At 40.4% G+C, this 22,106-nt stretch overlaps 1 protein-coding gene across 21 annotated transcripts in view; it reads right to left on the reverse strand.

The window, feature by feature from the left end:
- The window catches only part of IKZF1 (IKAROS family zinc finger 1), a 105,862-nt gene that overhangs the window by 20,147 nt on the left and 63,609 nt on the right, over positions 1-22,106 (reverse strand). For 15 of the 21 annotated variants that reach the window (XM_061449145.1, XM_061449139.1, XM_061449138.1 and 12 more), the window contains 2 exons: positions 3,168-3,227; positions 789-1,049 (listed from right to left, as the gene is read on the reverse strand). The exons of 3 other annotated variants lie outside the window; for them this stretch is intronic. In XM_061449145.1, coding sequence (XP_061305129.1) covers positions 789-1,049; positions 3,168-3,227 — 321 coding nt within the window. The remainder of the gene's footprint in view (positions 1-788; positions 1,050-3,167; positions 3,228-22,106) is intronic. 3 more of the 21 variants (XM_061449132.1, XM_061449131.1, XM_061449134.1) reach the window with 1 other exon arrangement.

Consider the following 22,106-nt stretch of genomic DNA (forward strand, 5'->3'; position numbering starts at 1 on the left):
ATTTATATTCAAAGTAATTTGTGTAGCACAACAGTACAGTTCAGTTCTGCTTTGACTACGAATGACCTTAGATTTTATATTGGAAGCCTGATTTTCAGATAGCTTATATCATGTAAGATGAGACCCTCATCTTTACTTCTTCATTTGTATCAGCCTCTTCATTTTTTGCATTCTTTAGGACTAGTTAGAATTAGAAAATTATGGCAACAAGATTCAAAGAACTGATAATGAAAAGCCATCCATATGGAGAACATCATCTTTACATGTCTCTTTTAGTGTCCCAGTGGAAAGAAAACCTTTAGTCCAGATTTGACTAGTGGCACTTCTTGGTTTTACTTCATGAACATTTGACATAAAGTTAACTCCTTTTTTACTGTCAGTATAGTTCCCTTAACATTTATTTTTCTAATTCATAATCACTGATCCATAATGAGTTTTGTTGCATTGTTGGAAACATGAGAACTGGATCAATTTCAGAGTTAGCCACAAATGAGTTTTTCTTCAGCAATTCTTTAAAATACCTTAGATATCAAAAAAAAATATTAAATTTGATTTTTCATGTAGCTTCAAACCAAACATACAATTTCTAGCCCGACAGATGGAATTCTGTCAGAAAGAAATTTTAATTCCTGTGCTGTCCAAAATAACAAAATAACTGAGTTTCAAATGCCTACCAATGCTACATTGTCTTACAAGAGGGAACATGTGCATGATACAGAAAATAAGTCTTAGTTCCTAAAATATGGCCAGTTCTTGACAACTAAAGGAAAAACTATGTCAGGCCTTACCAGTGTGGCTTCGTTTGTGAACCATGAGCACATTGGGACCGATGCAAATTATCCCACAGATATCACATTTTAGCTTTCCATTAGGAAGTCGAATGCCTCCAACTCCTGACATAGCCTTGCTGCCTGGGCCATTGTGTGAGCCATTCATTTTCTCTCCAGAGGTATCAAGCATTCGTAAATCCTCCGCACATTCTTCCCCATTCATTTCACAGGCACGCCCATTCTCTTCATCACTCTGAGTCTCTATTTTAATATTACCGGCTGAAAAAAACAATAGAGGATGCCACTCAGTTTTGTCACAGAATACATACGGTGGCAAAGAAACAATCACATCAAAGGAGATAACTTGCAAATAGCATGTACAATATACCTAAATAACAAAAGCTACAAACACGACTACATTTCCATGGGCAATATGATGAGTTTGTAACACATTAACAAATGAACAGTGAAAATCAGTGAGACAAATACAAGGCATCCAGGGAACTGGGAACCCAAGCAACATTACAAGTCTGTTCTTAGATCACTTTGAGAGATTTGTATTTGTAATGTTCACTTTGACAATTCAGGATTATTGGAACTGAACTTTAAATGAATCCAATTTACAAGGATTTGTCCAAAACAATTGTGCAAGTAAGTAACTCATCAAGGAAAATGGATGAAAATTAACTGAAAATGCAACATTCTCCACTTGGCAGGAAGATCCCGAGGGTTGTACTGAAACCAAATATTTGGCTTGCAGTTCTATGGGGCAAACAAGGACAATGGGAAAGTGAAGAGTACAAGCAGGGATCATGAAACCAGGGTGGGGAAGGATGGAATGAAGAATTTAAGAGCAGGAACTAGCATTACAAGAAATTGTAGGAGTGATAATTGTGTTTTTAGGACAGCAGGATTAGGATCACTGAATGAGAAAAGAGCATCTCTACAGCCATAAGCTACTGGTAAAAAAAACAGTCAAATCAACAAAGGTGGGTGAGAGAACTGTTTTGACTCTATTGGATAAGTCCTTTGTGTCATAACCCCATATGTGACAACTGCTTGAAGTTAGAAGAATTCAGGTATAAATTTGACACAGCTTCACTACATTTGATAGTGTAAATTAGTAAATTTGGTCTGATACGATCACAGCAAACCTAAGTGTTACGGAAAAGGGCCAAGATTCAGATCAGTCAATGCCAGTATTCATTCCTCTTCTCTCCACAGGACTGTTTGATGTTTTGTGTAGAATAAATCATCTTTGTAGTTATTTCCGTCTTTTCTATTGTTACAATTTGGGGTGAAAAATTAGCTCTTCATTTCACTGCCCCAAATCTTAGTTTCCTTTCTGTGAAAAACCTCTTCCTTCACCCCATCTGAAAAAGGAGAGCATTTACTTTAATGCCTAGGTGAGTGCATGAGAGGTGTGTTTCACCCAAAAAAGATCAAGGCTTTTCCTTTTGTGGAATAGTAGTTTCATGGTAGCCTTATTGATAAGTGGTGGTGTACCAATGGCATAACTAAGTTATGGACAGTATTACCTCAAGATGTGAAAAACCTTGACGTTCATTTGAAAATGAAAGGGTTAGCAAATTATTCTCTGCTACATCCTACAACCTCCCAGGTGTCCCAGGAGGATTGCATGGATGTGACTGACAAAAGTGTCAGACTCAAAATCCTACTGGGAAACAGGATGAGTGCAAAGGTGTTCACACTTCTTAACACTGCCTAACTGGACACATTCTATAAAGTTTACCAATCTAAGCAGCATTTTAAAGATTTTTCAAATACTGCCATTTTAACAGAAATCATATGCAAGACAGAATGAACGCACATCATAAATAGCAGATTTTCCTTTAAAATGTATGCCCTAAAAAGAGGAGTAATTTAGAGCTATGGGGAAAAAAAAAAAATCAATGACCAAACTGTTTTACAAAGGGGGCATGACTGGCTAAACAGAAATAACCTACGCTATTCTGCAAATTTAGTGGACTACAACCCCGTACTGCTGTTTTCACCATGGCGAATGGAAGCAATATAACTATTTGGCTTGAGCACATGACAGATTTTACATAATTCACACCCCATAGTTTTAATTTTAATTATAATAATTTGAATGTAAATATATTTATACAAAACAATTACAGAATCCTTTCCTGCCAGGGATCTGGAGAATGTGGCTTTTGAAGTAGACTTTGTCTTAAATTGAAATAATACATATGAAGGAAACAAAGAAATCAGACTGCTGAAGCTCTTTCTTTGGTAGTGTATGCAGACAAATTTACAAAAAAAAAGCATATGCAGTACAATACTGAGAAGTGAAATGACACAAACAAAAATTATAGAAGTCAGAACTAGGCAGAAATGCTCTGTAGTGAGCTGAGTTTGCAATATACTTACGGGAAAAAGATTTGGGAATTATTGCATGAAAGTCCCTAAAGCCTTCTGCCCCGTATACAGCTGCAATAAAGAAGGCAAACAGGATGCTGGTTTGTGGTACTGCTATTAGCAAATGTAAAAGAAGATAGCATTATTGTTATAGGAGAAATATTTAGGAGAAAAATAGAGTTATCATCATAGAAGCAACACAAGCAGTTTAGGATGAAGCAGGAACAGCAGGACAGTTTGCAGGGGAATCCCGACCTGCTCAGAATGACTCCCATTTGTAAAAATGCCCTTTACTTCCAAAGCATCCAACAAGTTTCATCATGTTTTCTGAATTCATAACCTCTCTTGGGTATTCCCCTCACTCACAGGTTAACTCCTGCTGAAGTCAAGAGGAGCTTTTGCTGAAGTGTCTTGAAAGGGTCAACAGGAGCAGAGCACCTAACACAGCCTTCTCCTGACCCCAGGGAAACTGCAGGCCCCTGCAATGCAAGCTTCCTCTCAGGATTTATTTTTTGCCAACATGCCTGCTTTGTATACCAGAGGTCTCTTCTTTCTACATCCTTGTTTCTAGTCACTGCACTTATAAAAAGCAAAATTGCATTGTTTGCTGCTCATGCTGGCTGGTCTTATGCAATGGAAGAAGAGGGAGTTCAATTTTAAATATATATATACTAGTGTATATATTGGCATATTTTTTGTTTGCATTTCTAAGGCTTGTCCTCATAACGTATCTACACAAAAGTAGCTGCACAGACACACTATATGCTGCATGTTATGAGTAGTCATGTGCAAATTAACATGCCATGGGGCACACTGATACAAGTAATGATGGAGTTCACTCCTTGACATGAGCAATGATAGGGATATTGATTCAGTCAATCTCCACTAAAGCTCTCTGCAGCTATGCTCCTGGACTGCCATAGCTGTGCTGCTCGATGAATGTCCACACGCAGATGAAGCCAAGCATCCAGGATGCCCTTACAAGGACATCCATTCAGCAGTGCAGCTTACGGCAGGGACTGTGTTCAGGTGTGGAGCTCACTTTGCCAGTGAAAGCTGATGGATGATGGGGCCACCTACCTCACCCTGGGTCCTCATGGAGATTTTATAGGTCTAATTAACAAATAAAATCTCTTCATGGTCAAACTTAGCACTTTTTGCCAACATGTTTTCCAGATAAAAACTAGTGAAAAAAGCCCCACTGGTGTAGGAAACACAACGGGAAAAGACATCACTCCAGTAGAAACATTAAGGACTTCTATTAAATCTGAATGAAGAATGGGAAGGCAGGCTATATATTTTTCTCCTTTTTTTTTTTTTTTTGTGGACTTAAACTGAAAATAAAATCAACAGTGTTTTCTATTTCTTTTGTGAGAGAGGTTCCTGTCCCTCCCTTGCTATAGAGAGGAAAATCACTCTTGGAGCACTGATGATGTGACAAATACCTGGCAAACAGGCTTTTCAGATGCACTGATCAAAAAAATAGTCAGCATTTATGCAGGTTTCTCAAACAGTTACTTGATACAGTGTTTGTAGAAATAATTTGTGTGCACATCCATACACATACATGCAGATATTAGCGCTATGACAATAATTTCTCACTGGCTCTTGTAAAACCATTAAGAAATTACTCATTAATCAATTCAATTTGGTTGGAGATGACCTTAAAAGGCTCTGCATTTTACTCTCTTTGTACATATTTGTGAAATTCAGGGGAGTTCAATACAAACCCTTTTATTTGTGCAAGGAGTGTGGCATGCACCAGCGTCATTGAACTGACAGCTTTCCCCTGCTCCCTTTTTACCTACTCAGAGTGTGGAAAAGTTACCCAAAAGCAGGGCACTGGGTGAGTCTGTCCTTCTCTCTGAGGTCTACTGGAAACTTCAGTCAGGGTTTTCTGAAGACCATTTGAAAATAATGTTACAAAGACTGTTCTGTATTCTACAGTTAAAGGTGCTTTGTGCAAATCTTTGGAAAAAGAAAAAAAAATTGTCATGTCAAAGGGGAAAGGGGAGATATGATCTATCACTGAAGAGCAGTGTATCTGGCTCAGCACAAGATTCAGGCTGGGACAGTCAGGAAGGCAGGATGGAGGGAGAGGAGACTTCCCTAGAAAGTGTTGAGCAATGCGGAGAGGGAAGGGAGGCGTTTTGCAATGAGTCAAAGAGTTGGTAGTGGGGAGAAAGGAGAAACCAAATGGACCTCCTGGAAAACAGGATGTGGATGGTGGCTTTTAAAGGGCAGAGAAACAGGCAGCTAGAAAAAAGGCAAATGAAGAATCAGTAATTTGTTTTCAATCCATTGCCAGTTTACCATCTCTTACAGTTATAGGACTTCATCCCAGATGTAAAATCGTTTTGGCTTTGGGAGACTTTGGCACTGGTACAGGTTTAAATGGACAAAATCCCATTTGGAAGGGGGTATTCACCTCCCAAGTCATATTCTTCTCCAGTGGGAATTTTGCTGCTGTTGCTATTCCAAGACAAGTCAGAAGTATTTTGCTGCTATTAGTTGATGTCTAAATGGTAGCTTTAAAGTCCAACAAGAGTTTTGTATGAAGGCATCATAACTATTCAAGCAGCAGACAGATGAATTTGCAACAGTACTGGCTGATTTGACAGTGCATAAGCACTGATATGGTGTGGAGGAGAAAACTCTTAACACTACAAATTAGAGAAAATGTTGCAAAAAAGGCAGAATAAGATGAAGAAAACTCTATCAGGCCAAACTAAATCACCTCAGAATGTCAATATGTGTCAACAAAAGCAGCCAGAATCTCTTCCTCTTTACATAGGTGCAAACCCCAGAAAACAGAATATTGCCAGCAATTCTGTTATTTCTGATGGAAGACGTAACTTCTGTTTTGTTACAGAGTACCAAACTCTAGCACTTTTTTATGACCTGAAATCCACTTTCCCACTTTTCTTTTTACATCATAGTTGTTTACTGTGGCATCAGCTGTGTTCTTACCACATAAGAGCACTGTGGATAGAGGGTGCCGGGTGCCATTCTCAGAAATAAGAAAGTATTTTGTCGACAGAATATTTAAGGAGTCAGTATTCACTGGGTAGGCTTGAAAACAACAAAGATCAATGTTTTAACTTAAATTATGTTTCCATTAATAGCATATTTCCCTTATGAGCTTCTGAAGTGACATGAAGAATCATGTGGATGTAAAAGGCCAACAAAGTTCTGGGCAGAGAAACCATAATTAATTATGCAATGGCTTCAGCCCTTCAGTAAAATTTAGAAGACACAATATAGGTGCAAGTAATGCAAACTTAGCCAGAGAAAAAGCAGATGCATCTAACTGTGCTTAAAAACAACAGTTTTGCCCTCTCCTTTCTACATATAGCACTGCATTGCCCAGTTAACCAAGCATCTGTGGTGTCTGCATGTGCAAAACGCTTAAAATTAGAGGCAGCTCAGAACTGCCTAAAAAGGTAGAGGCTACAATGCAACTTAACTGCTATGGAGGAAAGGAAACACATCAGTAAATGTAAGGGGCTGTATGCAGTCCATGTTGAGCAAGCTGTTTTGTAGGGCTTCTGTTCTGACAGGACCCAGCGCCCACTGGATTGCAGGACAGAGACCACTAGCACAGCAGGAAGTAGATGGCTGAGGATGGCAAGGCAGCCCAGTGAAGTGGCACTGGCACTTTACAGTTTTGGTTGAGAGAACTTCAGTGTTTACCACGAGCTGCAACGTGGTGGAGAGTGGGCAGCAGATAAAACTGAAAGCTCCTTAACGAGAGGCTCTCAGCTGGCTTTTTGAAGGGAAACAAAAATAACAGAAAGAAGAGTAGTAGCAAGAACTGTGGAGACACACCTGCAAGAGGAGCAGACTGGTGCCGATGGATAAGGAGATCCCCACTGTGGGGTCCGTGCTCCCTCCTTTGACTCCAAGTGCCAATCAGCCCTGGGCAGTCAATTTCTTCCCTACTCTAATTTTGGCTTTCAATCAAATGTATATTATTCCAGAAACACAGGCGTCCTCGATAAGCTATCTCCCACGGGACAAGCGGTGTGAGGAACTCCACCCAGGTCATCACCCGCGACTGCCATTTCCTCCCACTGCTGGGTGCCCTGCTGCCTGGGGCAGCGCCAAGCCGGTATGCAGGAGGTGCCCCGTGTGCCAGTGCCAGCACCCGTCGGCATGAACAAATCGGCTTCAGGGGCAAGGAGCAAAGTGCAAAATACATCAACATCGTTTTCTGGGGGCTACGGTGAGATCAAACTGTAGGGAATGCAAACAAGTGAACAAAGCAACCAACAAAGTATGTCCTCTAGGTACAAACAGTAGCATTTGCTCCATGGTGCAGACTCCCATTAACATCCTGTTAGTTACCTGTGGGAATCCTCTAATGCACCAGTGAAAATAAGCAGCTTAAAGACCCTTGCACACTTGAAGCTAAGTTCTTTTCATGTATCTTTCTGAATTTGTGTTTCAGCAGGAAATGATGTGTAACCAAGCCAAAAGGCTGATGTAGCTCATACTTACTGTCTTTGTTTGTTGTGCTACTTACTGGTACATTTTGCACTGGGTTTAAGATGATTTTTTTTCAAAGGACTGTAAACTACCTGGCTGTTTGATGTTCGTAATCTGAATTATGACTAAAGTTAAGTTTTAAAGGCAAGAGAAAGAGCATTATCCAGAAAAGCCACGCTAAACCTATTTCTCAAGTTCCACATGTATGTGTAACCCATGCTTCCTCTATACAAAGTGCTCTGTGTCTTTACTGGCTGCATGGTAGAGAAGCTAAGGGAACTGCTGCAGGCTTGCCAGTAACAGACTTTATTGACACTTTTCTGTTTTGAGAAATAAGCTGGGAAGATTTTTAAACTGGAGAGAAAGCTTTGCTGACAAATGATGGCAATAACTGAGCTTCTCATCCTCAGTGTCTTTGTCTCTTCTGTTTCCATTATCTGTTTTTTTATGTGGGCATTAAACAAAGAGGAAGTAGCAACAGGGCATTTAGCAAGAAATTTTTAAAAAGCAAAGTAACCTCAAGTAACAATACGAAACAGTGAGGTAAAAATGGTACTATATATGAAACCATTCTCAGCTCACACAGATACATATCTGTGTGGATACACATGCTATGTGCTGAACCTAGCACCTGTGAATCTGTGTTCTCCTGCTGTAGGCACAAACATGTGACTTATGCTCTTTCCCACACAACAACAGTTACCTAACAGAAGAATAGCCTCAGTTGTACTATAATCTAACATTTATAAAGCATCCCCTTCCTCTAATCCTTCCACAGAGCATGCTTTGGTGACATTCATGGGTGTTAACCCATCCTTAACTAATGCAACAAAATTTTAGTTAATGGCAGTTGCACATGTCAGCCTGGGAGAACACAAAAGAATGTGCACCCGCAAAGGTTAGTGTTTTGGAGAAGAGGAATGACTATGTTGAGATTTAACAGGGAGACCAAAGAAGCTCCTCACAAATGGGAGAGACAGGAAGGTTCTTACATGAAGCAATGCTGTCATGGCTGGACTTTTCCTTACCCTGCTGCAAAACTGAAGGATACTGTGGGGATTCCCAGCCAAAGGAAAGGGCTTAGCAAGTGCAGAAATATGAGTGAAGCACAGCTACAAAGTTAAGATGATCAGTTACGCACAAAAGATGTGAACTGTAGTTCATCTCTCTACTGTAGAGAGGGAATTCTAAGCCTGTTTGACTAAGGCTTTTAGACTGTAAAATCTGAACTCGTATAGAGGGTATTGGTCAGAACTGTACTAGCTGAAGACAGCAGTTATTACCCCACAGAAGAAAACTACTTGGGAGCAGTGAAGTGTCTTAGGGTCTGTGGTAGGAAGGGGAGGACAGCTCCTAGGCTTGCCATATAGCCAGTGCAGGGGAAGGGGGGGACACTGGGACAGGCAGGAAGATGAGCTGTTTTGTATATTGCTTCAGATCACCTAAATTTCCCTTGCCTCGAATGCAAAGTTAGCTCTTGCAAACCTTCCCCTCTTCCTGCTCCAGCTCAGTGAGCTGCTTGCACATCTTTAATTTTGTCCCTTAAGTGGCACAGAGCTACCCTGTCTGAGGATCAGGCCTTGCAAGTCCATCCATGTGAGCACTCAATGTGATGTGCCTTCATTGTCAGTGAGACAGACATGGGGACTTTCACCAGGGACTGTTTAATGACGTTTTGAGCACTACTTTACACAAGTGTCCTTAGTTCCCCAGTTGTCAAAGGGTCAGTGGATCTAAAATTAGACTAAACAGCTGTGTTTAGGTTTGGGGAGATGCCTATGGGTGCTGTGCCAAGGCTGTGCATTGTCAGTCTCCTCTTTCAAGAAGAGGCCAGATAATGAAATGGAGAGGATCTTAGCCATTTCAAAACTTGAGGGAATACTTTACGACAATTTTACTATCTTGCCTACTCAGGAAACAAATTTGCAGAGCAACAGCTTCTGTGTCCCCCTCACCAGACAGGGAAAAAAAAACCCCAGGGATACTGAAAGTTTATTTTAGACTAAAGCATATCAAATGTAGTTATTGCTTTATGAGTGATAAAGTAGATGACCTTTCTTAGTACTATGCAAAGAAGGTAATCCTGAGGTACCCTGCGTTAATCCTGAGTGCTCAATTATTCTTCTAGAAGTATTAATTTCATGATATTGAAGTTTTTTCTATTTGGGCTGTAGAAATATTTCCAGAAAGTTTTGCAATGTAAACTGTTGTTTACATGATTGCAGTCCAGTGAAAGGAAATCCTAACCTACTTCTTCTGGGGAAGAGGCACAAATTGTTCTACACAAATCCTAAAGAAATTGTCTGAATGTGGACATACCAGATAGTTTGTGAGGATAAAAATGTCAGGACAAAATTAGTTCTTTCTCACCACATATTGCAGCTAATGCTTTGCTAAAGGAACCAGAGTACCCCTCAGGCAATCAGTCCTCTGTGCTGAAATAGCAAGAAACCCAAAATGGTGCTGGGAGACACTCAAACACTCAGTGATCTTGATCATTCTGAAAGTCTTCAAACTCAGTCCACCTCAGGAAAAAGAAGCCCTCCTTCCCCTTCCTGAATAGAATCCATCTTTAACCACATTAGCACTATGAGTAGTCATCCCTGACGCAGGATGCCTCTTCCATTAGCATCCAGTAATTACAAAGCTGTATACTATTTCCTTGGATCTTTGACCACAGTGCGAAGAGAAAAACCTAGATTTCATCGTTTTTCTTCAGCACCTGGCTCAATAAGAAGGAGAGATTGTAAAAAAAAAAAACCCAAATGGTTTCTCAGACAGATGTGGAGAAATATATGACACAAGTTCAGGATAAAGAGTTTTCTATATGTGAAAGATATTACATGAGGAACAGCATCCTAGCTGAACTTCCTAGCTCTGCAAACACACCTCAGATGTGATTTGAAACTACTGAATTTAGGAGTCCCTATTCCTGTCCTGAAGGGTATCTCCAAAGTAATAAAGGAGCCATGCCACAGAAGCGACCTCAAAGTTGAGGTTTAGATGGTTTTCTGGTGCAGGTATAATCATGCCTCCAGAAAAAGGCCAGTATGTCATCCACTCAGGAGCAGCTTCCTCAAACTTTGAAGAAATCTTCAATGCTTTTAAGGCTGGTGACGGTGGCTTAAAATTATTTTACTGCTCTCTTGAATGAGTAATCCGACATTTGAAACTCATTGGAAACAGTCAAGATCACAATCTTCAGTCACAATCACCATACTGAGTATCACTACCTTACATCAAAGGACAACCGTTTTCTTAACATGCATAGATCAACAAAGCACCCAAGCCAACATGTTGCTGACAGAGCTTCAAGGGGAAATGCTTTAAAAATAATAGCAGTTGAATTAAATGGTTTCCAATAGAACCACTCTAGACTAAATCATGGTAAGTAGCCAAGAACTGACTATTATGAACAAGAGAAGCCTACATAATGCAGGCCACAGAAATCATTCCATCAAATTCTTCATTTCTGGCTCAAATTATCGAATAAGAACAGAATAATCTAATATGGTTTAACCAGCATTCAAATACTGCTTGAACTTCTCTAACCCCTTCCACTCATTTCAATATGCCTACCAATTATTTTAACATTTGCCTATCAACAAAAGATTAAAAGACTTTAACAAAAGCAACTGACATTTTGGGGCTCTCCAGCTTCAGACACTAATCAAACTAGATTGTCAGAAAAGAGATCAGCCTGACCACTGAGAAATCAGACCACTCTCTCAAGCCCCATATCTGAATTCTGGGCATCCAGTCACCTCTGAAAATCAGAACCAGCCTCTGTTTAGTATGCATGTGCAGGCAGGCATTTGTTAGCTCCTTACAAGCTCTTTTTGCTATAACCTGTAAATTGATCAGTGGAGAAGCAGTTAACAAAAAGGACATGGATTAGCATATTCTGATTTGAAAGCTCAGAGCTGGCTCACGCATTGCTTTCCAATCTGCAGCAGGGGAAGACTACCAAACCCTTGTTCTGCTGCAATACCCCACAGATTGCAAGAAACTGTATGGCAGCGAAGAGCAATACTAAAGTATCTAAACAGTTTGGGAACTTACGTCTCCTTGACTTTTAGTGGTATTCAGATTTTTAAGACAACCTGAGCTTTTCATGGAATGTGGAGAAGCACCAAATCCACACTGAAAATGCTGTTGAACTTGAGTCCAATTACAGCCATAGCTGAGAAACATCACAGGTTCCCCCTTGTCCAGCTTAACAGGAAACCTCTATCTACTGTTCCTCTAACTCCTTCCACAAACACACAGAGCAGTCTGGACATATTACCCATTTCCTCCCAACCCACAGTTGTTTATCTCCATAGCATCTGTCATGGTCTAGAAGTTTGGAGCAAGCCCTATACCAGTTGCTATGATGTATATTTAAACCAACTGAGTTGAGAGGCTTCTATGAGACCCCAGGGGAAAAAAGAAAAGAAGAAAAAGAAAAAGAAAAAAAAAAAACAAGAAAAAAACAGAAGAAAAGAAGGGAAGGGAAATAACACCTCTAATTAATGGGTGCCCTAGGAAACAGTTGGAGCAAAGTCCATGGGAGCAAGTTTTCCCAGCTTCCTGGTATCTCAAGAAAGCTACAACATGTCCTCATTTTCATCCATGGCATCTTCCAAAAGTTTAAACAGACATGGCACTAAGAATGATTTTTCCTTTGAGTTTTTATTGTTTTATTCTTTTTCCTGTTTTTGAAAGGGTGATGCTGCAAGCTGTGCACCGTGCATACCTAGCTCATATCTTGTAGTATATCTTGTCTAGTCTAGTATATCTTGTAGAGGGAGCTATATCTTCTCTGTGGCAGCAGAACTGTGGGAGACCCCTAGACTGGCACAGACTGGCAGCTCTCCTTTGCATTCAAGGACACAGTGATGATTCAGTTTCGGATTATGTTAAACGATTATCCCAAGTTCCCGAGCTGGAAACCTTGTGACTTTCTGTCATTTCGCTTCCTTGTTTGTAAATCTCTCCCTTCTTTCCTTCAGCCTCCCAGCCCTTCTTCTCCACTCTGCCCTGCTTCTCCACAATCCTGGAGGTGAAACCAAAGAGCTGCAGTTGTGACACTGCAGTTTGTGTGTCATATTGTAACTAGTTTCCACATCCTCCTCACTCTGTTGTAAAAGCACTTGAAGAGGAAGAAGGGCAAATAATGAAATATAGGAAAGCAGGAAAAGAGGAAGCAGCCAAGAGACAGCAGCCCAACTGAAATGCTAAGAATTATGGAGAAGTGACAGAAAGGGAAGCACAGACCAGGAATTATACTTGGTGGCTTAGCAGAAGAAAAACTAAATTTAAACAAACAAAAAATATATATGCTTAGCCTTTTCTGCCTCTGCAGCAGTCCTCTCCGACTTTCACCTGCTTGACCTATATTCCGCTTCCCACTGACCAACTGTGCTGCTCTGTGTGCTGCTGGATTTCACCAAACTTGAACCAGCCTTCCCTCCCTCTCCCTTGTCTTCATATCCACCAAGAGGAGAAACTCCTCAAATCACTCTCAGGTAGAAAAGAGGGAAATCAAACATGAAGAAAAGGCCTCAAAATGCCTAGCCACAGGGTGAGAAGGGTTGATTAGGCAATGGTCTTATTTGCTGAAGGCAGCCACAGAGGACAGAGTGATGGAAGAGTACAGAAGGAAATTGGCTAAAGCAGAGTAGGGATTGCCTAACTGGCCATTCTGCCTGGCTGCCAGTGGATGGAAGAGACAGCTTAGGAAGTCCTTCCACTCAGATCATGTACTATTCTGTCCCGCTTGTTCAGAATGAAACTTGGCCAGAGCAGAAAATGTTTGAGATTCACATGAAGAATTTTCTCTTCTCCATTTGCAGGCAAAAGAGATACAAAGCAGAAGATAAACCTCTTTAAGAACAATGCAGGACCCAGATTTTTACACTGTCCGATTTCTCTGACTTTTCAGCACGAATTTGTCTGATAACAGCCTGTGTAGAAAGTAAACACTTGAGAAATAACCCTCTATGAATATCTCAATTCTGATAGTTGTGCATCCCTTTCGAGTCAAACTCGTCTTTATCTGGTGGCTAATTGAATTTTGTAGTTTCTCAAGAAGATAGTGGTGAAATCCTGCATGTAAATGAAGAGCATTACACAAAGGTGCACTGTGGTATAATTATTTGTTCATCACCGCATGAAAACTACCCTGTTGGAAGAGCTCCTTCAAAACCATTTGGGGCTATTCCCCCACAAAGGAGGCTGTCAGAAGGTGATACGAAATGGGGACTAGTGAGGCTTCATTTTCTTTGAGACACTCTTGCACAGAGAATATCAAGAGGTTCAGCTATTTTCCCTACCATTTATCTGTGAATTAGGAAATATCTTCTGGGCCACTTGATTAGCATCCACTTCTTCAGCTAAAGTTAATGTCTCTCCTCTGTCCCACATTTTGGGATGTATGGGACCTAGAAGAGATGACTATACCTGTGTAGGAAGGAGTTAGCAGATTCCTCTTGCAAACAGCAACAGTCCCTTAGATGTTATGACTGTAGGAGACTTGGACTACATGTCCCATCCTGCACCTGTGACTGCTCTTCCACTTCCCTACAGATACAGCACCAATACCTCTACTTCACAGTGGTGTAGTTTACACATGATATTATTTTTCAGTGGAAGGCAGTGTGACCAAGCTGTGTAATACCTTGTAGATGTATGTGAGATGGACTATAACCATTGTGAAGGTTTTGCCTAGCTTGACATGTCCTACCTATTACAGGGAAGGGTTGATGCATCTTTTGGTTTTGAGGGACATGACCTGCCTTCTGGCTTTACTAGTTCTAGTCTGTTTTAAACTTCAGTGAAGTCCCTCTTGATTTAGTTCAGCATTTGCAAAGACAAAAACCAGTAATACAGTGGTTCAAGAAACAATGCTATGTCAAATCAAGTGAGTATTGTAAGAGAAAACTTAGCTATGAATGCTTTCCATGGAAAATGGACATAATTTTTCTATTTGATTTGGATGAGGCATGTCAAGCAAAAGAGGCAGAAATATGATCATTTTCCTGTCAAGCCAGTCATAATGTCACTTATTGTTAAACCAGGACAGCTGGAAATAGCTAAGCATTGTCCTGTACTGCAATTGTAGCCATAAGGAAAGGCATGAGTAGTTTGCTTGGTTAAGGAGCAATACCACAAGGGGATTTTCATGCTGATGTAAACTTGGAAAAAAGAGAACATTAAATAGCAATAGAAATGGGCAACACTTCATCCAGAACTATTCTTGGTTTCTCACTCATTACAGGTAATACTCATCTTTTAACAAAGCTCTTCTTCACAAGCAGTAGTCTTCTGCTTCAGCCTGTAGGGAATTCAGGAACAACAAAATTTAATGGCCTCAAAGAGGGACAGGGCACTGGATTCAGACAGTGGAAAGCTAGGTTCAACTCCTAGCTGAGCCACAGACTTCCTGTGTGGCTATGGGAAAGGCACTTAATCCATCATGTGCCTTTACTTCCCTATCTGCACATTTTTCAATTCTTTTTTAATGGGGATTATACTTCTTTTTTTTTTAACAGGGAAACTAAAAAGCTATGTTGCTGTCTAGAGTGATTCCTACAACTGGGTACAAGCGTCTCAAGGGTCCTAACACATGAGGCCAGATTCTGACCATTGCACTGGTCACCCTCCTGGCATGTAACCCATAGTTCCACAGAAGATGACTAGGGACCATGGAGCAGGCAGCAGTCATAGCTTGAGAGGCTGCATCACTTAGATATTTGTGAAAATGCTACCCTTGTCTGTGATATGTCCTACAGAATTATACAAAAGTAGGATTATTGTCCAACCTAATAAATCTTGGTTACACCCATAAAATACCCCATATCAAATGCTTGGAGCTCTTGGCCAGCTCTCTTTTGTTCAAGGTAAAAAAGTAGGCTTTTTCTTCCATGGACTAATGATGCAGAAGAAGAAGAGGAATGCTATTTTTCCTCAGATAGCCTTTTCCCATGCTACCACTCTGTTTCAATAGAGATGCAAAAATCCCAAAGGCAAATACCTCAAGAAAATAAAGCATAAGCTGTTTAAAACATCCAAACCAGATTTTAATTTCCTGCCACACTGTAGCCAACATAGGAGAAGTTCTCAGTGGTCTGAGAAAGGAAACAAGAGAGGGGCTCAGCCTGTACCTTTTTGTAGGAAATGACTTAATTCTGAAAACTGTGTCATCTCCAGTTCAGATTCACAGTATATACATGTTCAGTTATGAGGTGTGAAATCTCACTCCAAAACCAAATTGCTAGAGTATTTATTTTTCTGTAATGCAAAGGATCTTCAGAAACATCTCAGCAAAGAGAAAAGCCTGGACAAGAGTATGGGTTTGACCCCCTGAAATTTGGGTTTCTATCCCAACTTTATCCTCACCTGCCCACTCTCCTAGCACCAGCCTCATGCAGTGCTCTGTCACGCCAGCACTAGGCTGTACTTACACTCATTGCACTGACATGATCCAGGACTCCTGCTGGCACATATCAGGCATGGAGCTGGAAATCAGCTCTCCCCTTTTTCCAAAAGTCTAAGCAATGGAGTGGATTGCTCCTCTGTAATAACATCTACACTAATTAGAAGTCAGGAAATTAATTATTTCCTGATGCCCCAAATGATCTAATCATTCACTGCCAATATTATTTTATTCCTTCATGTACCATCATCAAATCCTTCAATTATTTATATTTAAATATACATAATATATATCTTAAATATATATTTAATATATATATTAAATATAAATTTATATACTTGTTTTATATTTTTTGATCTCTTTTTTTTCAAGCTAAAGAGACACATTGTTTAAAACAAAGTTTTAAACTTTGAACTAAACCAATCCCACTGCACCCTGGAAGAACACAGAAGACTACTTTGCTGCTGCTATTAGAAAACTTTGCTCTCTGGACTCCAGAATACTATTTATAGTTTAGATTCTGCAGCACAACTGATGACATCTCATTGTACCCTACCTCACACTTACCTTGGCTAGGACTTTTAAGGCTTAATTAATCAGTCACATATAACCTTAATTAGATTGTGAACACTTTGGTACATGCTGTTGGTGTTTGCAGTTTCTAGAGCAAGAGAGCTCTGTTCCTTTTCCTGGAACCCTGTGCCACAACATATATTCATACATAAAAACAACAAAATCATTGGAGAGAAATGGCAGTAGAAACATCCAAGGCTTAATTCAATCCCCTTCCCAGTGTTAGATAAATAGTAAGAGCTAGTATGCACAAGCAATTATATGCAACTAAAACAAGATCTGTGCTATGAAACTGGCGCCACGCATTCAGAGAATGATCAAAACTTGGCCTCCCATAAGGGTTGGTGATCTGTTCAGGCTATCAGCATTGGCATTTCCTGCCCTTTCAGCATTTATGGAATATTTGAAAGTGTCTAGTAGGCAAAGTTTCTGTCAGACTTCCTCTCTGCTCCTACTCATGTGTCCTAGACAGTGTAAGTGCCTTTTACTTGGAGGAATCCTTTTGTCTCTTTTTAAAGCATCTGCCCAGATTATATTTAAAATGCTTTTCAAATACTGAAAAGCAACAGACATTGCATTGCATTTTTACCAAATGCAAAGGATTCTAAGTGTAGAAATACCCAGATATATGCCCTAATATGCTATTACACAGTAGGAATCCTTCTACTTTCCCATGAACTACCAAGTTGCAACTCCTTGTCCCTACCAAGCCAGAGAGAGTACATCAGTACTACCCAGTCCAGGATTCATAAAGCACTGAAATTTCATACTAACACCCAGACAGTGTGGCTTGTCTAAGAGTGAGGCAAATTGAAAGTGTAAAAAATCTTCCCCGTTAAAATGCAAAGCAACTCTACAGAAGTTGCTATTTATTATTAGCCAAAGTAAACTTTGATATCTGTGCTGTGGCCATGCTGCACTGTGTAGTATAGTGAGGTCAAGAAGGGAAATGAAGTCCTGCTAACTCCACCACTTAGGAACACATATATCCAGAAATACAGTTTGAGCTATACAGGCTGAACAAGGTAATGGCCAGTCAGGTTTGTCAGAGGCTGCAGCAAATGTGCAGATTTTGTCTTCAGAAAAATTAACTTTTACCTGGTAAACTGGTCATCAACCAGAGGCAAAGATATGGGACTGGCAAATGATGCTTTCTTCATTTGGAGGACAGCATCTCAAGGAAAGTTGTTTCTGCCTTGTACAACACAAGATGACAACATTGTGCTACCTGAACATTACTGAGCACATAAGGCTTTCAATTCTCAGTGATCCCAGTATCATGTTGACAGGCCTTTGGACTCTTGGAAACTGTTAAATACCAGGACTGTCACTTGCATTAGTGCAGTGCTGAGAGCTCTCCTTACCACCAGGACAAATGAAGCATGGCTCATCCACAGCTTCAAATTCCTTTACCTGAAAGGCACCATGTCAGCCACAGGCTCACTCCTTTGGGGTAATGTGCTTCTCAAGTGTCTGTAGAACAGAACGTTGAAAGTTTCATTCTCTGTTGTCATCTTTTTTATCGAATGAATGTGCAGTGGCTGTTGGTAGTGCAGGACTGTTGCACGCTGCGGCAAACCTTCCCAGCAAGTCTTGTGAAATTTGTTTCTGCTGATGCAAATGTGCTATTGGCTAGAGCTCCCCATTGCTATCTGATGAACTCCCATCATATGCCTGAATGTGAAAAACACAACCCGCAGCCCAGAATGTGTGGATCACTGTGTTCTCAGGAAGTATGCAACTAATAAAACTATTTGTGCTCTGTCTTACTGAGGGTAAAAAAGATGGGGGGAAACACCACCATTGCACAGAAAAGACCAGTCCTAGCACACAAAGGTTAGGGACTGCATTTTGCTCAACTAGCCTGGCCTTTGTGACAGGGTATATTTCACACCCAGCTGTAGCTCCCCAAGATGCACATAAGAAGATTCCCTGAATATCACTCTCACTTTCCAGGATGAGAGAGTAGAAGGGTTCAGGGAAAAAGTGATTCTTGTAATCATGTTTTTGTAATTGTTCACTCACCTACTGACAAACCTCTAAGAAAGTTACTGAGTTAGAGATGCAACTGTTTTTAGTGGAAACTTGTATCTCAAGTGAGAGATATAAGATATTATATTTCATTAGGTTATTCCAATAGGTCAGCCATCTATCATTCTGCTGTGAGGACTAGATGTCCTCCAAAGCTCCACTATGCAATCCTAAATTTGGTACAGGACTGTAAAGGAGTGTTCTGGAAAAAAACACTTCATTAGTGTAACTCTCGCTCTCCATCACAGACTTTACATGAATAACACTGTAAAAAATTAAGCAAATAAAATGTCTGAATGCTGGAAGGAACAGCAGTTATGAACTGCAGGGGAGGATCCAAGAGCCCATGAAACCCTTCACTGCAGAGCCAGCAGCAGTGGGCAGAAGTGTCTTTCCAGGGCACTGGTTCAGATAACAAACACCAGCAGGAAGGATTGAGACGGGGTGCATGTCTCTCTCCTTTCCTCAGCAACCCCTATCTTCATGAGCTACTTGTGGTCCTTCTAGTACCATGACCCCATCTGCCTTCACAGCAGCCTCAGCCCAGCAGCTCTATGCAGACTGCAAAAACCACAATGGGTACTAGCAGATCTTTCTCAGCTGCTGCCCACTTCCCAAATGGAATTTACACTTAGGTTTCTTACAGGGATACAGACAAATTAGCAGGAACTAACCTTTTCCTCTTTTAGGTTTGAAAAAAAATAAATCTACATGACATAAGTTTATTTTGCGGAGTGTATACTTGAAAGATCTTTCCCTCTTAAAAGAGAGAAAAGCTCAACTTTCAATAGAAATGCTCTTTTCCATACATGTGCTGGTTTTTAAGGTTTTTTACACAGACATACACAGAGAGGAATTTGATTTTGCAGCCATACAATTTTATGTGTGCTAACAGGCATATCTTTATATGTATATGTGTGTATGTGTGTGCATTTACACATGTAAAAGAGAGAACATGGCATAAATGGCTCCTCTTGGCTGGAAAATGCATTGCCATTTCAAACTTCAAAGAGCGTATTAAGGAGCAGAAATGAATTACAAAAAAGTTTTAGAAATGAAAAATATTTTTGCACTGTCTCCTCAATACTGAGGGCTAAATCGTGTATTGTATAAATCAGTCTCTTGCATGGCACACAGGAAAGATTATTAGCAATTCTTCCACTGTACAGTTAATGTACAAACTTATTAATGTGTAATTACAGTAATAAACAGCATCAGACTTCCCTAGATTGTTTTGCATGGAGAAGAAAAATTCCACTTAACACCACAATAAGCCTGTGATAGGATACCAGTTTTACTAGGATCTACTAGCAATGTGATGGTAAGATTAAACCAGAGGTAATGCCTCATTACCATTATTCCTTCCCCATCTTTTCCAAGTGTTGGGCTCCAAAGCCACTGAAGTATTTTACTAGTACAATTATAATTTCTCATTTTTATTTCTACTTGCCATTATGTGGACAAATGGTCAGGAAGTTCAACCTATCCCCAGAAAAGCCTAGTTCCTTGTTTGACTTCTAGACAAATTGTTGTAGGTCCACACCTGCAGCAAAAAAAGTCCCATCGACCATGCTGGCCCTCAGGGCTTCCTCACCTCCCCTCCAATGTCCAGCGACGGGACGTGCCAGTTACAAAATTATTTGAATTCTAGGAGCAGAAAGAACAAACCCCAGCTTGGGAAAATGCCATGTCAGTGTGGAAGGGATGTTCTCATCTCTTCACTCATGGCTTTTGCCTGGGGAAACCAGGAGGGCTGCTCTGCTTAAGAGAGACAGAGGCATTCACAGCCTGAATTGTAAATACAGAGAGGTCGGGGTCAGGGTAGGAATGGGAAATGGACTATTTGACACTTCTCTTGGCCACATAGGTGTTTCTTTCCCTTTGCAAATCTGAGCACAAAAAACGAGCAGTGGGTCTCAGTCTACCCTACTTGCTGAATAAGGCAAGTAAATTTTTCATAGTGAACTTCATATGCGCATGTGTGGTTCTCACTCAAAAATAAAGTCTCATCTGGAAAGACCTGGAAAGATACCTCCTAAGCCCAGATGCAGTGCAAAAGGTGCAGAAACAGCAGTGTTCCCTAGCTGGCAGTCACCATTTCGCTGCTAATGAAACCATCCCGCCTCAACACCAACCACTGCCACCACTTCCGAGCATTGCAACACAGATTTACAGCAGGAAAAAACAGGCTTAATAATTCAGTCCATATATTGCTGAGATGCACAGCACTGTGAACGGGAAGGGACTGATCTCCCTCTGAAAAAAAAACACAAACTGTTATTAAAAATCCAGAGTGCAAAACACTTAGCTCAGACAAAAACCAAAACACAAAAATCATCAAAGATTTAGAAAGTTCAAATCCATAATGGGGATGTTGGCTGATCATGATCACAGCTTCTTACAAATACAGGATGTTTTTAAATGATGAAATATGGAAAATGAATATTTCCTCTTCTATTAATTGCAACACAAGCTGAAAGTGTCACCAACTTTAGTTAAAACCCACCTTTCCATTGCATTAAACATTTCTGTTACATTACTTAATCCGCAGGGAGAGCAAAATCCTGTGCAGATACACTCTGCAATATGAAGGAATTAACAATTCCTTTTAAAGCTCTTAACTGGTTTTATTTTTTTTTTTTTTAAGGAGGGGTCAGGGAGCCAGCGAGTTCTTACTTTGTTCCATAAAATAGTCTAGAAGTTAGTTGTAGGGGAAATGGAAGGTGAAAACCAGAGTAAATCATGGATCTTAAGTTTTCTTTTTGGATCAGTCCTGTTTTGGTTGGAAATCAAGAGTAATTCTGTTCTTGCTCTGCATTTACAAATTCTCTGCAAACCTTCAATGGCTTTCTGAATCCCATTTTTAGGTAAGGATTTTGGCATGCCCAGGTTGAAATCTTATTTACATCAAAAGAGTAGGAGTTACTCACTTCCAAAAGTCCCATTTGGTGCCTGTGGTGTTACTATGGCTGATGGTGGGATGATATACTCCTTCTTGAGATTTCTTCTCATGCCTATAACTTAGACACCTAAATGCTTCTGGAAAACACATCCCTAAACCACAATAGATACAAGAACTAGACACTATCCTTTTTTTTTTTTTTTTTTTCCAAAAAACAGTTATAAAGAAGCACACACCAAATGGGTCACTCTACTACATTCCCTGCATGTGTATCTTTATAACTCAGAAAACATTTACTAGGGGGGGAGGGAGCAGCACAACGTGTCTCACATTGTCTCTTTGAGGCTGCTGCTCTGTTGGCTTGCTTGTTCAGGGAGGACCTTAGATGATGCAGGACAGAGTTTCCAACAAGCTGTCTCTGGAGGCCATAATTCTGAAGTGCTGGCTGATCCACCTTCACAAGTTATCGGCTTGCTGTGATCACACTTCTTCACCATAAATAACATGCTGATGGTGAGCCTGCACTGGCTGCTATGGC

This window comes from Pezoporus flaviventris, unplaced genomic scaffold (assembly GCF_033815535.1).
Source record: "Pezoporus flaviventris isolate CSIRO_AGI_PZ_B2104156 unplaced genomic scaffold, CSIRO_AGI_Pfla_v1 ptg000007l, whole genome shotgun sequence".
NCBI lineage: Eukaryota > Metazoa > Chordata > Aves > Psittaciformes > Psittacidae > Pezoporus > Pezoporus flaviventris.